At 40.8% G+C, this 17,958-nt stretch overlaps 1 protein-coding gene across 1 annotated transcript; it reads right to left on the reverse strand.

Annotated features, from left to right (window-relative positions):
* Window positions 1-1,173: 1,173 nt before the first annotated feature.
* LOC136713076 (uncharacterized) lies at window positions 1,174-17,146 on the reverse strand. The gene is made up of 8 exons (XM_066689983.1): window positions 16,990-17,146; window positions 13,680-13,878; window positions 10,593-10,783; window positions 9,558-9,734; window positions 8,870-9,025; window positions 5,009-5,146; window positions 4,474-4,566; window positions 1,174-2,154 (listed from the first exon to the last, which is right to left on the reverse strand). The coding sequence occupies exons 1-8, from the start codon at window positions 17,002-17,004 to the stop codon at window positions 1,720-1,722; spliced, it is 1,404 nt and encodes a 467-aa protein (XP_066546080.1). The 5' UTR covers window positions 17,005-17,146; the 3' UTR covers window positions 1,174-1,719.
* Between the last annotated feature and the right edge of the window lie 812 nt (window positions 17,147-17,958).

Here is a 17,958-nt window from a genome sequence, read left to right on the forward strand (position 1 = left end):
ATACAACAATCTTTCATTGTGATGGTGGATAGAAAACAATTGCAATAACGTAAATATTTTTTTTGAAGGCTTGGAAACCGAGTTTGTTTCAATGCTCCTTATTTAGCACCACCAGACGTGTGTCTGTCCCCTGGTTTGTTCTAAATTCTGTTCAAACCAGGCAGAGTGTTTCTCCACATACACTGTAATCCAAGTTACACCGTGTTCCAACATTAACCCACACATCTTCCATTTTCGTAATTAAACCTCGAAAACTATATTTTTGTCTTCATAGTTTTGGGGTGAGACAGTGGCTTTTCCTACAGTTGAGATCTAAAATTATCCCCCTTACTCAAGTCTCTATCTTTTCAAGTGTTTCCTACTGGAATTCCACACTGTGATTTTGTTTCTGCTTTACATGTTATTTGCCGCAAGGCAGTGTCAGATATAAATTATCTTAGGGTAGAATTTGATTGATTTACATCCCTGACTTCACAGTCGCTACTCAGCTATTAACTTTCAAGTTCTAATAGATGCAGGATACTATTGTGAAAGTTTGAGCTTTGATATCGATATCGTGTATATTTATTATCTTCATGATAAAAACAGGTAACTTAGTACCTTTTCTATTGCACATATCCCCCTGATCTTTAAAGACATTGAGAAGCTGTATATTTCCAAGCAATCACATTTGAGAATCTTTTAAAAACAATTTGTTTTGTAGGGAAAAAATGTTAAGGAATAAATAAATTCCATGTCCAATAAGAAGCTGGTACCAACACAACAGGTTGAGGAGGAAAAAGCAGGAAAATTACATCCCCTTTAAGCTTTGTCATTCTGTGAAAATGGGGCAATATCAGCACACTTTTGAAGGAGGGGGGATAAGAGTGGTTTAATGGTGCAGCCAGACAGCATATATTATTTTGCAGTTTCACCTGCTCCTTCAGATAACATCTTTCATGTAGAGTTTTAAGTGATTTACACTCCGCCGAGCTGCCCAAGAATATAAGAAAATACAGGCATCTTAGCAATCAGGAATGCATTTTCACTGCCCAATAGGACTGTGCCTATTTCATGTGTGTTCCATGTAAAATATAGGTTAAAACTTCAGTAATACCTTCTCGTAGATTATTCAGGAATCTGATATGGATTAGAAAAAGTATGTATGCATTTAGTCAAAATATGTAATCCAGATCGGCTGCATCATTTTACTTTATTGCGTGGATTCTACTTGTTAATAGTTCATTTACAGTGAAAAGCTTAGTTGCAGGTGAAACACCAACTTAATAATGCATTTTGTTAAAAAAAAAGAGGATCAATACTAAAAATAAAATATAGTACACTAAAATAAATAAGATCAGTTCTGGTCCAGATATTGTCTTTAATCCTGTGTTAACCACAACTTCTGGCAGTTCAGGCTAGTGTCCAGTTATGATCTTAGTATAACATAAAAGCTTCAGTCCTTGCTGCTCAGTGCTGAAGCAGCTGCGGCCGACAGGAAGTTGGGTTCTAGGAACACTCAGAGGTGGGAATTCGTAAGTGTAGTTCAGGTCCCGCTTCATACTTTAATTCAGTCTCGGTTGCTTGAGGTGCTTGTGAGTGTCTTGCCTCTGGGTATCCTAAGGAAGGCAGGCCTGCAAGCCCAGGGACCCATGTCTCCCTGGACATAAACGGGCTGTTTAGGCCCCAGAGTGAGAGACTTAGAGGTTTCTGAGAGCAGCTGGAGGTGGTGGGTTTGTCTCAGGTGGTCCGCTGAAGTTTAGTTTTGCCCCTTCCCTCTGGCTGCTCTTCGGGGGGCCGCTTCCCTGGCGACAGCTCGCCCGGCAGCTCCTGTAGCACCTCCACGGGGTACAGCGAGGATGCCGCCGGAGGGGGGCTGTCCATCTTGTCCAGTTGGGGCTCGGGCTCGGGCTCCAGCTGCACCTCCACGATCTCCAACCCTGCCAGCGCCCCGTCCTCGCCCCCCTGCCCGCTGCCCTGGGGCGAGCCCAGGAAGGAGATGACCCCTGACCCGGCCCCCTCACCCTCACCCTCACCATCCTGGGGGAGGCTGAGCTGGAGGTTGCCCTCTTCACCATTCACAGGCAAGGCAGGCGCCCCCCGCAGAATCTCCTTCCTCAGGGTGGCGAGCTGGGTCTGCAGCAGCTCCCGGTGCTGGGCCTCCAGCGTCTCCATCTGACAACAACAGCCGCCCGTCACTGCAAGGCCTTGCCACACCAAACCACCCACACGACAAAACACACAGCACTGCTACACCATTGGGGTTAATATCGACCTTCTGCAACACTGTCTGCACCAGGTTCTCCAGAAAGCCACAAGGTCAGCCTACCAGATACAGGAGCGTTTGTCGGCCCAGTTTTATTGCTTGGGGTTTTGTCAGTTGTATTCAGTCAATGCTGTTCATTACAATACTGTACCATATCGTCTAGATTTCAATAAGCGGCTTTTCTTAGAGTTGTGCTGTTGAATTTAAAACCCCACTCAAAGTTTTAAAACATGGTAAATTGCTTTGGTCCCATTTTAAGTGAAGATGAATGGTATAAACATTGAATAAGGGAAACAATATGCCCACATCTGGACTATGTCTTGAATATATGCATACAATATGTAAATTCAGTTTCGCTTCATGTCAAATGTAATTGGAATGACGGGTAAATAATTAAAAAGTGTTGCCATTCATTTAATATCTAAACGACTATGGTTGTTAATTGCATACACAAGGAGCTTGGAAATTGAGACACAGCAAGAATTTAACTGGAGAAAACAACATTTGCTGAAATATTACCTAGCCTAACATGGGTAAACAAATTCTCATAAACAGAGCTTTGACCAAATGTTTTGTCTCACCCTAGCAGTACCTTCAATGTTCAGATGATGGAAAATCGGTGGCCTATTATTTCATGAGTATTATTAAGTTGCACTTTTACTGTTTTTTGTGTCACATAGTCATTCATATTAATTAGAAACTAGCACTATCTGATTTATTCAAAAGCACATGGAAATACACATTCCTTCTTCCCAACCAAACATATTTTGGGATAGAAATAAAACAAATCAGTGTCCCTGCACAAGTGTGTGAGCACTGCCATCAGACATATGCCTCCTGCCTCACCCAGAGGTGACATTGTCCAGATGGAGAATAAAATATACCAGATTATACTGTGAATCTAAATCCTGCTCCGGGATTGTTTTCCGCATATAAGCATGTTTGCTTCCATTTGTTACAGAGTCCCTATGCAGCAACTTCAAGGTGACTGATATGTTCATCTGTAATGTGTTGCAGCTGAAAACAGCTGGTAATGCGAGATGACATCTAAGAATAGTTTAAGAGTAAAGTGACATTTTTTATTTATAGAATCCTATTATGCACATGTATGCTTCAATAAAAAATTGAAACGTTTATGTTCTCCTCTGCAATATAAACCTATATATATAAACAAATATATATTATATATATTGTATTCATTCTAATAGACGCGCAATGGGCAAAGACAAGACCCTTTTCATGTACATCTATTAAGTACGAAATCCCCAAATTTGCATTTTTCCCCACAACTTCATGATTTTGGCACATTTATGTAGCCTATATTTCGTTGTTTGAACATTATGACAATATTCGTCTGTTTTACTGATCACAAAAAGATGACGTGCATTCATCCTTGAACTTGTCACATACCGGAATATCTATCAGTGGCAACCACATTTGAGTTTATTTCTTGCCTACGAGGATGTCACGTTTACAAAACAGTCTGGGGACCAGTAATCGGCAAACAGGTGCTATTTTATGTTAAATATGTTAGTGTTAGTCAGAGTGCTTTTTTTCTAGTCCATTTAATGTGCTGATATACAGCTCTGGGAAAAAATTAAGAGATTAAGTGGTCTCTTAATTATTTCCAGAGCTGTATGTAGTTCATGCATGGATAGTCCTGATACAGTGGGTGACAGTGGGTGATTAAGAACATTAAATAAACAGGAGTAATTACTTTAAATATAGTTTAAGTGAAACAAATTTTAGCAAATACATTGTGTCCATTCATTCATTGAATCTCTTCACATTAAATGAACAACAATAACCTCGGGTCATGCATCCAAAAAGTAGACAATCACAAAGAAAAATGTAAATAAAATTGGATAGAGCAGGGGGGGAATCTGAAATGGGGTGTGCTCTTCTATTAGGACGAATACAGTATATATGTATTATAATATATAACATTCACAGAAGCTTGCATGTCCCCATAGTTCTATATACACAAGCACATAGTGCATGGCTACTGTTATGAGCTGTTCTGCATCAATCTACACCAGGCTTTTGATTACACTGGACATGAATGATGAAGATGGAGCAAATTGAAATTACCCCGATCTGAAGCAGTGCTTGGTGCCTATTTTCCATTTCAACAATCACAGTCTCTCTCTCTCTCTCTCTCTCTCTCTGTCTCTCTCTCTCTGTCTCTCTCTCTCTCTCTCTCCCAGCCCACACAGACGTACACTCACTAGCTTATTGATCTTCTGTTCTGTATCGTCGGCTGCACGATACACCTGCAGCTCCTCAAACATCTTGACGTTGGCCTGCACCAGACCGGCCATCTGCAGGTGGGAGAGGAGGGGTGACAGATTGTGAAAGAGAAAGAGACATGGGGACCGGCTTTATTAGGGACAATCAAATAAATCTTGTTTGCAACTGTTCATCAACTTAGACGTATTTCTTAAGGAATAAATATTTTTTTACAGTAGAATGAGCTCCATGTAATTAATCAATATAATCTGTATCATTCACATTGCGGAAAGACAGATCTTGCTTACAACCTTTTTCAAGGAAAATAACCCATCTGTGTGGGACTGCCCACTTCATGAGAATCCCGAGTCACTGCACCACAGCGAATTTAACTTGACAATAGGACAGCTTTGATTTGTGTATAGTATAGGATTCCAAGCCTATCTGCTGCCCCCTTCTCTCTCTCCTCGACAACTTACTTTCTCTCCCCTACCCCCACACCGCCTCCCTCTCCTTCTCCTTAATGGTGCATACATGATCTTTGAGCTGCTGGATCTCTGCCCGCAGTTTCTTCTCCATCTCATCCTTCTCCTGCCTCAGTGCCAGGTTCTGCTGGTGGAACTCCATGAGCTGCTTCTCCAGCAGGAGGCCCTGGTCCAGACTCTCCCCACCCTGTGACACACAGCAGAGGGACAGGTGGGGTAGGTCAGGTAGACAACCATGGCTCTGGAGACATGAGCAGCAGGTGCATCTGAAGTAAATTCAGTCAATTTAAATACAAGGGAATACAAGTTACTAGTTTGATGCCAAAATGTAAGATTTGAAAAGACATAAAATGAGCTCTGATGGGGAACTATGCTGAATTCAATTCATCAGTAATGTTCTCCAGTAAGAAAAAACAAAATAACACTTACTTTTGCACTTAAACATTTTGCACTAAACATAAGCTTGCTGGGAATAAAATAGATTTCAGATCTGTATGTAAAATTCACAGCCCTGTTTCATATTCCACATAGGCTTGCAAAAAATAAATAATCCTTTTACAAAACAATTCTTGATGGTTATTGGAATTAAGAGAAGGAAGACCTCCTTGAATGAATAAGCCAAACAATCTTTAAGCAGTATTGCATCTAATACACCAGATGAATAGGAGATCCTTTACATTAAGGGGAACCAAAAGTAAACTTACTACATGCTACATAAACCAACAATCTATTTACTTGAGACATATTAAACATCTTTCAAATGAATAATGGCATATTAGGAAACTTGCAAACATTTTGTAGTGTTAAAAGTGTAACAGGAATATTATAGCTATAGTGAGCCATTTTCAGAAAAACAACTTCAGTGAAATGGGGCCAAAGGAGGATAGAAGTTCGATGTGTTCGATGCAGCCCTTTTTCTGATAATCCGATTGTAGTTGCTCTTCAACCGCCTGCCTGCCCCATGGCCACTCCCCCATTCCTCACACCCTGGCCAAAACTAGGAAATACAATACAGCTCTTAATTACAATGCTGCTGACTCACCCCTCCTCCCAGCCAGCCTAGCTATGTTAGCCCAAGGTGACTGGTATCACCTCACTCTCCCTTTCAAACAACGATCGGGAGTTATATATATATATCATAGTGGCCCTGACAAGCAAGCATTCGCCGTCTTGACACTGCCTCTGGGCTCCAGGGACGCAGGACATCGATCGCAGCCTACTCTCTGTAAATACTTTTTTTGTGCCTCGGTAATAAAGAAGCAATTGCGGCAGCTTGCAGACAAGACTGTCTGTACACAAGGACCCTACACTATCGAGAGCAGGAAACCAGACACTACCCAACCACTTCAAGGCATCTTCCTCTTTTTATCACCTTCCTCAAACAGAGAATAAAGTTAAAACTCTGATTTGTTACTGCAGTTGTCTAGTCTACTTCATTCAATGTATGTGAAACAAAAATAGAAGGTTATAAATATATAAAATTAATATAAAAATATACAAATGTGTCTGTTGCTTCAGGGACTTAGACTTCATTATCTCTCAAAATCTTTGGCAGGATATCGGAGACTAACTTGCAGATGGCCTATCAGATATTTCACTCATTTACTGTAACATACATTCCCACCTTGAGTATCTTGCTCTTTTTAACATTATATTTAACATGAAACACTTTGGCTTCTGTGAGGCTAAACTAACTTAAAGCTTATCAGGGTCCATTTACCCTCAGTTTCACACACCTGCAACAAAATAACATGTAACTTCAGCTTGCCTCATTTAGATGGGAGGGTTTTAGGTTTAACTAAACATTTTCAGACATCAAAGATTAAGTGAGGAGGACAAAGGTTAAAAAGCAAAAGGGAATTGAGACCAAAACATGCTATCTTGTGAAATCTATTAAAACCTGCTAATATTATGAAATTAAGGTTTAAAATTTCACAAAAGCTAAAACTTTAAAGGCGCAAGACAGCGAGTCAGTGATATAGACGGAGGTTAATTAGAGAAGAAACTCTGGAAAATGTATGGCAACAGTTCAGCAATACAATACCCAAGGTACACAACAAAAACATCCCACAAGTAAACTAATACAGTAAAAACAATATAAAAAGGGGTAGCAAAAAGTAGTATAAAAGGCTTAAAAGGACAGACCACAAAAAATATAATGAGAAAGCAAGTATTTTATAGGAGAGACTAGGGTCAAATAAACCACAGGAGTACAGTGAGGTGTAAATACAGGTGCACTCCAATTATAACAGATCCTGTTGCAACATATCTCGGTTTACAACATACTGAAAAGGCAGGTCCTGACTAACTCACCTGGGTTTCAGTGGGGGAATCACTCTGGTTAAAACCGAGTCATTTATAGTATTGTCACGGTTTCCCCTGCTTCCACCTTAGTTCACCACCAGAGGTCTCTCTCTCCTGAATACTAGTCTAGTGTTTCTCCTTTCCTTTGTCCAGTCAAACCAGGCTTTCCACATTTTTCCCTACCAGGTGTACCTGTTCTGTCCTCCTCTCCTATCATTGGTCAATCTTTCATTCACCTCGTTCAATCCCTCTCTCCTTCACAGTACTTAAACCCCTCCGTTTCCTAGATTCATCGCGAAGTCTTGCATTCTCTCCCGGATCAATTCTAAGCCTTGTTTCTTGATTGCCTTCCCGTGTATTTTTGACCTCTTGCTTCCCTCTCTCGTTTACCCCTTTCGGATCTCCCCACTAGCCTGTTCGCTTGATCGATTGACCTGGACTGTCCCTGTTTACGCTCTCTCGTTCGGATTATCTGCTTCAACTCTAAAGCCTGCACTTGGATGCTTTCCTTTGGTCCTTGAGGACGTCACAAATATTTTGTAAGTCGCCCTGGACAAAGGGCGTCTGCTAAGAAATAAATAATAATAGTATATTCCTTCTAAAATGTACAGATTTCATATTCCAGATTGTGTTCAAATTTTGTGGATAAAACACATCCGGGACAGTCAAATGATTTGGAAACTAAAATACTGAAGGAAATCTTGAAAGCAAAATGTCAGAAGAAAAAAGTTATTATTTAGTCTAAAATATCAATTATATAGTTTCTTAGAGGGGCTGCACAATGTTTATAACTTTCTTGTGCAATTTTAAACATTGATTTCTTAAAAAGTTAGATCACAGCAAAACAACTAATTGGCATTGAAGTTCTCTGTTAAAAATGTAATAAATTATGCTTTCATATGCAGATTACAGATTATAATATAATACAAATATATTTATATAAATATATAGCCTTTATAATATTATATCTACCTGTATACCTTTACTCTGTTGTTCATGGCATAAAACTAATACTGTTCCTAATATATATTTTGGGAAAATAACAGCATGTTCATTATTATAATGGTTACAACATACTTCATTTACAATGTACTGTTTTCTTGTACTATGTACTGTACATGATCTCTTGGGGTATGTTATAAGTGAAGTTCACCTGTACAAGTTAAAAAAATAAGATTGAAAAGTTAATTGAAATTGAAAGAAAATGCAATTAAGGTAAAACCAAATACATCATAGTAACAGAAAAAATATATATCTAAGCCACATTAATGGACTGTAAAAGATGGAGAGTAAATGTACCATATTTAAATTTTAAACAGATGTTCACCAGGGAGGAAAATCATAACATCTCCCAGATTTTGAGTTGTGTTGCTTTTGTTTTTAACAAACTGTGGTTCAGATAAATGAAAAAAGGATCCTTACCTGAGGAATATTGAATGCATTTGTGTTGAAAAATGTATGATGATTCATTCTTCAAAACATCAGGTAACAGAATATGAAAATCCAAACTTTTGTTGAGACTTTCAAAGGGAGCGATTGCAAATGACCAGGACATTGTGTGCAACAACAGAGTGGTATATGAATGCAGTAGGCTGTAGGTCAGTACCTGCTCTGTGACAATGCTGGTTGTCTCTTCATATACCAGGTTGCCCGTCTCCCCATCCGGATCCATGAGCACCAGCGTCTGTCTGCCCGAGGCCTGGGGGGAGGACCCCACCGTCTCCTCAGCCCCCACTGCGATTCCATTGCCCACACCGCTGTCCTTTAACAAGGCACAAATGAGTATATGATCACCAAATCAGGAGGCCAAATCTCATTACAAGTACTAGGCAGGTGGAAAACAGTATTTCCGGTCATAAAGCGAATACAATAAGGACAAGTGGATGATTGATCTCAAACTTGCGAAACTCTTAGCAGTAAAAAAATAAAAAAATATAAAGATCATCACATGCATATCCATGGAATCTATAAATAGAAAGATCCACACCAAAACATTCAGTCTTAAAATTCTGTCTCAAGCATAGGTTTAGCCAACTTTCACAAACCATACACAGCTCTGATGGCTCAACGCCTGTCATCAAGAGACCAAGCTTTCATTAACTAATGGTGGATCAAACCAAAAAGGACTCCATCTGAAGAAATAAATAATATATACGTGTGCCACAAAACACCTCTCAGCTGCCTCCCTACAACCTTTATGAATGACTGGAATGGATATGGAGGACAATGTCCAGATGACAGAGCCTAATCCTAATAGTGCAGAGATCCTAAACTCTGCCAGAGTCCTGGTGTACCTTGGGCACCTCAGTGAGGAGGGTTTCTGTGCCTGTGGCTGTGGCGATGACAGTGTGGGCCAGGACAGAGCCAATGGTGCTGTAGTCCCCATTGGAGCCGGCCGTGATGGTCAGCCCACCGTAGGCTTTAGGATGAGCCTCCGCACTCTGCTCGTAGTACTGCCGGCTGTTAACTTCCTGAGAGAGGAGGGATGAGAAAGACTGTATGTGTGTGCGTTACAGATTACCCCCCAGTGCTCAGCCAGTCAGATCCACAATGGAAGTGTGGTTTACACAAACTGACAGCTAACATGTAATGTGCTAGGGACTGTGTCTGTAATCAAAAGCTAACCATCAGCATGCATGTGCATTAGCAGCTGTTCCAGCCAGGTCCAGGTTAATCTGCATCATGCATTATGAATAAAGCAAGAGAGGGAACTGCAATATTAATTTTATGTTTGGGAATTAGCCAGTCTCTGTCCTTAGCAAGCACTGCAAAATATGCACAGCTCCAAATTAAGGAACATAAGAACATAACCTGGTAATATTTCAGTTCTTAGATTACATTTTGAAATTCCCTCAACAAGGCAGGGTTAAGATTGCCAACTCTAATGGAAAGCAGTTATTCTTCCACATAGATTAGCCATCATTTAAATCACCCTTAACACTTAATTTAGGCAAGGTTTTGGCAAGCACTAATTAATACCTCAAGCCAAAAAAAGCCAAAAAAAGAAAAACAACACTCATTTAAAGGCAATTAGTTAAACAAGCAATTGCACTTTTTAATACAACAAATATCTACAGAGAGGAGAGGTGAAGTAAGGATTCCATTCCAAGCTATAGAAGAGAAGGAAAGATATATGAAAAGTGATGCTGATAAGTCATGCCCTTTTAACTGTAAGCTCACAAAGGCATGGAACTTCCCTTGCCTTTTTTCTAAAAAAGAGCATCATCTCCACCTATACTCCCAGCACCCCCTTTAAAATGGAAATCCGAACCCACCCCACCATCATCATCATCTTTCCAGGGCAATAGAGGAGAACCACAGCAGCATACCTGCGTGATCTGGATCTGGAAGGTGGTGTGTGGGTTGCGAAAGTGGGTCTTGTAATGCTTGACCGCCTCGTCGCGCCGGTTGAAGCCATTCCGGCAGCGGTAGCAGTGCCAGTGAGCCCCTTTGAATTTCTTCTCGCCCTTGATCGTGCCCACGATCTCACAGTGATTGCAGCACCGCAGCACCTTTAAGCCTGAGAAGCAGATGATCATGGGGCATTAAAACCCAGCTGTGACTACACCACCTTATACTAGCAACATGTATACAGGCGCCTGGTGTACATTAAAACATAAATGTTTTTAAGGGTCTCGAAGTAAGGTATATTAATTTCAGTGGGGTTCTGTTGTAGTAAAGCCCATACATTAGCCCATACAAAGCCTATACAGGTTCTCAGTTACATTAAATTACACATAAAAAAGAAAAGCAACAGTGTTGAATCATCCTGTGAAAGCATCAGCTTGATAAAGCCAATAAAGGGTGCAGTCCCTGATTTTTTAGTATTTTTATTAATTTATCTCCGAAAAAATAAAGGAATATTAAATTTGCTAAATTTGCTTAATACGAATTTCTGGCACAGAATTTGAAAGTCCTGTGTACAGTTATTCCTTCTACATTCTAATGATAATGCAAAGAAAATATTTTCAGAACAAACACCATAGGGAATATTCCTCTACGCTACTGTGCCAACCGACTAGTTCAGCCTGCTTAACATAGTCCAGCAAGGTCCTTACAACCACTTCTCCCGAGTGAGGTGTATACATTTATCAGTAAATGGATGTCACCGGCTTCTTTTGGGCTTCATTGATTCAAGTTGGACCATTCTGACGATCCAGTAAGAAAACCTCCTGCAGAATGTTATAGTCATATTAAACTATTTTCACACACATCAACATCTTTAGTTCCATACAACTAAAACACATGCAACCAGGTAGAGCATCAATGAAGGGCAGCAAACAAGTGGCCTTCTACTGAATGGCGAGTCTATGGTTTAATTTTTTTAAGTGGTGCTTAACTGCACCCTCTCCCTCCCTTGTCTGATATACTCTCGTCTGCTTGCTGCGTGATTCTTTGATTCAATTTCTCTTGAATTTGTCATTACTTGCCCTTCAAAATAACAAACCCAGCAAACGCTGCTGCTGAAAAGCTTCACGGAGGTGGAACGTGAGGAGATGATAATGGCAAACACAGCCCAGCTGGCCAGGCTCCAGGTTGTTGGGTCTTCAATGAACGGACACTACAATGTTATTTTTCAACTCAAACAGCCTTTCTTAGAAATAGCCTCGATGACTAAGGAAATGGTTAAAATATAAATGGGTGGAAATAAAAAGTAGAATGTGAAATAAAAAGCAGAAGCCCGCAAGGCAGAAATTACTGAACAGGAAAATGCCAGTTAGATTTGACTAATGGTGGTGTGCACAGTGCCCAGTTCACTCGCCCTCCTTGGTTGTCATTGCGGTCTCCCTGCTCCAGAACGGTATAGCGTGAGGCTGCAGGGGCAGAACTGATCAATATCTGGGCTCAGTCACTTCTGCAAGATATAAGGTGATTGATCAATAGGCACACTGAGAAACTTGCTGCCAGATCAGCACACAGACACTGTCTGACCATTTTAAAATGCAATCAAAATGAAAAAAAAAGTTGGCATTCAATCTGTCCATACAGGTTCTCAAGCGGAAAAACAGTAGTAAAGAGAGTCTTTGCTAAGGCAGGTGGAACGATTCAGTGGGTTTAAATGTTTTGTTGATGCAGATTTCACAGTTTAGCCACACAGCGTGAAATTGTTCATTCCACTGCAGGAAAATGGTGCCCCAGGGCTGGAAATTTACATAGATGCAAACACAAACCCTTAATCGTTTCCACTGGGCCTACATTACCTCAAAACCAGTGCTCTTTAGGTCTGACATTGGCTGTGCATAATTCATCAATTCATCTACATATTTCAGATATTCACATGCAGACAATCTTACTTTGCAGAAATGTCTGCAGAGGATTGGATTTCATACATCTGACCTTGGACAGGCAACATTGAACCGTCACACACATCCCCTCAAGCCCACCCAGAAGCATTATTCCTACTACCTTATATAACCTCCCTTCGCCACTGCTTAGTTTTCATTGACAAGAGGAAATTATTCAACCAAAAAAGAATACCAGGAAATACACGTATTCAACCTGTAACACTGAGAACTGCACACCGAAATCAAAGTGAATGGTTTTCTCTTGAATTCCCCCAAGCTAGTTAATTATTCAATTGGCATTTAAACAGGAAGCATATTGATGGCAAAGAGGGTTAAGTGTACCTGAAACCTGGACAGTTGAAATACTAATCTCTAAGGAAGTATCTGTCCAGTCAAAATTCAAACAATGCAAATCCAACAGAGGAAAACTAAATGGACATTAACTCCAGCTGTATCCTTTTTTAAATTTCTCTGTGTTAGAATGAACTTCATACTGGCTGGATTTCAATCACAGTTGGAAGAAGTTTATACTACACCACATTCAATCTAGACTCGGGTCTATGGTGTTTACATGAGGAATAAAACTCATTACTGCACCACAATGCTCAGAGAGCCTTTTCTTCCCTTTTTCTTTGCACAAGCTGGAAACACTATGGAGGGCCAATCAACATTCACAGTGTATTCAGATCACCCCCAGTTGGACATGTCTGGCCTCACTGAGCATCTGTCAAGACTGGACATTGGGAAATGATGAAGAGGTGAAAATGATACAGCAGCAATCCACCAGAACCTGTTTGCACAGCAGTGTGGTGCATTTCAGCTTTAACAAGCAATATCCACTTACTTTAGCCGATTCATACAAGAACGTCCAGTTTGGGAAAAAAAAAAAACTGAACTGAAATGGATCCAGCTACTTTGCAATGGGAGTTTTAAAAGTTTCTCTATACTAGCAATGCTGCACTCCTCCTGTGCCCCTCCGCCCCCCCACCCACCCTCCACCAAGGCAAGAGGCACCACCTTGCAGGATGCAGGGCTCACAGTATCTATGGCTGGAGTCCTGCAAACTGGGGCCTGCGCTGTTACGGTGTCCTAACAAAAGGGAGGAGGGGGTGGAGTGGAGGGGCGGAGCACCTGCAAAGTCGATGCCCTTGTCCACGTGTTTTACTCTGTAGTGCGCCCGCAGGATGACGGGGTCCTGATAGGCCTCGGCGATGCTGCAGAAGGGGCAGTGCATGTGGCTGCCCTTGGCCCGGGCCGCGCACTTCTCCTCCTGGCACAGGACCGGGTTGTAGCTGTGCTCTGTGCCCTTGATCCTCACCGAGGGGTGTGCCTAGGGTGTGGAATACAGCAGAGTTACAGTTACTCTCGCTTCTCTAGCCTTTGATACCCAGGGATCACATAGTTTCTCCCCTTCTCCTTTCCTTTTCAGATCAATATTTTGAAAATCTCTCTGTATTGTAATACATGTAAATATAGGCTATATTCAGGTTCGACCTGCTTCCAAACAATAACGAACATAACTCTTGGTAATTAGTACCAGCATTCATTCCACTCAGAACATCACAGCGCGGGGGGGGGGGGTTGTAGTGGTGGATGGGGGCTGCTGAAAAAATGTGAGACCGGGGTGGGGGGGTGGAATGGGTAACAGTGAGAGCTGCGGGGGGGGGGGGGGGTGATGGTGAAAAACTAAGAGAGCGGGGGGGAACCGTGTGAGGCGGGGGCTCAGCGGAGAGTCAGACTGCATTTTACATTAAGATATATAAATATTTCGACCACCCCAACCATTTCTTTTTGCATCTTTCGGGGGGGGTCCAAGTCTTAATTAGGGGGGATTAAACCCCCGCAATCCCCCCGTAATTCGAACACTACCAACATTTGTAATCTCCATGTATGTTTGTGTTCTACTGCAGTCCCAGTGCTCAAGAATAAGAAATTAAATAATGCGTTTATAACGTTCGTGACTTTTAAGACGGCGAAAGTATATTCTGTGCTTCAGCTGTAAACAAAGGTGACAAACCTTAAAGGGCTGCAGGAGAGTAAATAATAAAAGATTAAAGAAAAGCTGTAAAAGTTGCTTGGAGGAAGAAAAAGAAAACATCTGGGCAACAATGGATTTACAATCAGTCTGGAATAGCCCACAGCCAGCCCCATGCTTAGAAGCATGCGGCAGAAGAGAGAGATGCATGGGCCGTGGCGGGGCAAGGGTGCCAGGAGCACTGCAGCAAAGTCAATGTGGATTGTGAGTAACAGGAAGCGACAGGCTGTTGAACTCCTGGGAAAACAACACTCAGAGTAAAGTGCAGTGTCTTCTCACCGCACAAACCAAAAACTGCATGAATTTATTTTAATTTAAAAAGGTTGCAAGTACATTTCCACTGCAAGAGATCACTCAAGCCCCCCCCCCACACACACACAATTTAGTGTGTGGGTGACAAGAGCCCACTGGAGTTCTAGGTTCAGATCTAAAAATTGGATACACCCTTCTGAAACAGCTGACTCATGCAAGCTCAAAGAAGTCATTGGAAAGATCTGGTATATTGCAAAGCCACAGACTGGGAAAGGAATTCAATGTTTTGTTATTACCCAGTAAATGAAGAGGTAAACAAATACTTCAAATAGCATATCATGTATTTGTTTGTTTGTTAGTATTATTCCTATAACCTCCACCCAGTAACTTACAAATGAAATTAAAAATAAATTATAGGTGAAAACAGTACAATTTTTATAAATGGGCTAAATGAAGACAAGGTGATTTTCACCAAAATATACAGTTCAGCCCAGTTCTGATCAAATGCACCCATAGGAGAAACTCCAGAAGATGTGCTTGCCTTTTCAAGTGTGAAGATTAAGAACAGGCTGCTTTTGCTTTCCTGCCAGTTGTCAGTCTCAAGAGGCTACTCTCTCTGGCTGCCAACAATCAGGACTGCAGTATCCTTTTCATGCATCAGCAGAACAGCAGACACACACACACACACACACACACTCTCTCCCTTTCTCATACATACAGAGGGGGCATAAAGACTTAGGGTTGATCTACGAAAAAGTACTGTTTAACCACAGACAATGACAAACTTTGTAATTCCTTGGTAAGTTGAGAAAAAAACTGCACACAAGTAGTCCAAAAATCAAACAAAATAGCATCTGTATTACTAGTTTTAAGCTGTTTTTTTCTGAGACCTCATCTGACACATCTAAAAAGAGATCTAATTACTAATGATGAGTCCACTCTAAATGCAGTGCTGTAGAAGAATTCCTGGCAAAACTGATTAGGAAACTAAATTATACTATTCAAACACCTCCCAATTCCTCCCACCTCCACACCTGCCATAATTCTAGTAATTTACTAATAAGCCTTGGGTCTTTAAAAACAAACAAACAGCCTTACATAACATCACAGTGTATTTACTTTATACACAAATGTTAGGACAGGTTCCCAAATCTGGCAAAGCATTCCTTATTAAGTTTGAAAAGTAGTCTGCCTTTTCCAACAGGCTGTATCTTATCTTATTGCTTATCATGCTACATGGGATTTCACATATGCTATTGCTAAGTAATACAGCAATTAAGAAGAAACTATCAAAATATCAAAGTGCATCAGATTCAATTATAATGAAAATTAAGAGGGTGGGAGGGGGCATGCAGCACTGAAAATACTCGGGTGCATCGCAGTGTCTCCATTGTATTAGATCTGTCTAGACAGACTATGGCTCAAGGAGAGCACTGCTCCCCACTCACAAATGTGCAGCTAGAGCAGAAAATACACGCATTCCGACATCCACGGATGTACAGTAAACTTAGTAGACAATTTATTCAACCTCATTATCTACAAAGTTTTGTAGTAAAATGATATGTGCACATTTTTCTAATAATACCACCACTGACTTTGGTCATGAGTAATTGGACATCTTTGATATTGGTTCATATATAATATATGCATTAGTATATTTTCTTTCAGAATGCATTTACATAAAAACGATATATGTTCCATATGCTTCGTCCTTCTGTTTTCCCAAGTGCAAAATTAACATTTTGGTGGAAAGAATAAAACTTTCAAGACGTAGTGCTTGTAGTTGAGCAGCCCTCTAGCGGTCAATGAGAACATTGCGCATGCGTCCATCTGACTACTGTGCAGCCCTGGTGTCTCATAGTTACTTGCAGGGTCCATCCATCTTTAAGTTTCAACAAATTCCGCCAATCAACCTTTTTCCGTTTTTCTTAGACTTTCGAACTAGATTCGTCATTCTGTATTTAATCATGTGATCGCTTTCCTACTTTAAAATGTTACTAAATTATTTTAAAAATACAGTTTACACCTCTTCACGTTTAAGCGATAAACGTAAACACAAGAGGCCTTGCCTGGCCACAGGGGTAAACATTAAATACAAATCGGGCTTTAGAAACCTAGCCTCAGACATGTTATGTTGCTGGATGGCATACTTACGATAAACGCTGCCATTTTCCCGAAGGAGTGTTGCAACCGAGTCCCAATGCTGGGTTCTAGCGGCTTTTTCTTGGTTTAAACCACCGGAACATAGCGCCTGCAGGGACTGGGCTCTGCGGTGTTCGTCATCGGTAGCTGTACACATTCGCTAACGCTTCTTGCGGCGACCACCACGTAACTTACGACGGTAGCGTACTGTGTTCTGGGAACACTAGCAGTGGCGTGTTAGGCGTACGTTACAGATAATGAAGAATTGTACGTGTACGCCCGGTTTCCTAAGTTAACAGCGTAGATTACGTTAAATATATATAAGCCGCATCGTTACTGTTCGATATTGATTTCGGTTCGACTCGGCGATGCTGTGAACTGTGATTATGCATTTTTAAACTCGGGAGACACATGTTGTTATAACTGTTATAAAACAAAATTAAGTCGCTGTATGATGACAATGTATTCAAACGTAGTGAGACCAAACAGTAATATTGTAGTCTACACATACACACACACACACACATATATATATATATATGATTTTGTAGTTTTGTTTTTTCGGCTCAATTGAAGAATTATAAAATCAACTAGGACTGACAACATTGATGGTAATGTTCTGAAATATTAATATTTCCTTAAACAATGCTTGGTATAATTTACTCTGACACCTGTGTATAACATTTCCTACCTGATTTAATGTCTTGGAAAGGCACAAATAAAACCACATACAACCCATAAATACAACAAGCACAGTATAGGTTCACCGTGTTCATTGATAATGTAATTTCCCAACCAACCCTACCCTGCAAGACATTTCAGAGAGGAAAATGTGTCCAATCTCATTAGTCTAACATCCAAAAGACAGCCAGTTCTGACTCAATGTCAGCTGTCTTTGAGGTGAACACTCCTGTCCATAGCAGACAGCAATGTAACTTTCAAAATCATTTCACCTAATTAACACATAGACATGAAAGGATG

The sequence above is a fragment of the Amia ocellicauda genome, chromosome 17, assembly GCF_036373705.1.
Source record: "Amia ocellicauda isolate fAmiCal2 chromosome 17, fAmiCal2.hap1, whole genome shotgun sequence".
In the NCBI taxonomy this organism is placed as follows: Eukaryota; Metazoa; Chordata; class Actinopteri; order Amiiformes; family Amiidae; genus Amia; species Amia ocellicauda.

Bases quoted from the DNA above. Each gene is read 5' to 3' on its own strand.
- LOC136713076 (XM_066689983.1), bottom strand. The intron at 5,147-8,869 runs GTACTGACCTAC...TGTGTGTCACAG, and splicing joins CCAGCATTGTCACAGAGCAG to GGTGGGGAGAGTCTGGACCA. The intron at 2,155-4,473 runs GTGAGTGTACGT...TGTTGTTGTCAG, and splicing joins AACAGAAGATCAATAAGCTA to ATGGAGACGCTGGAGGCCCA.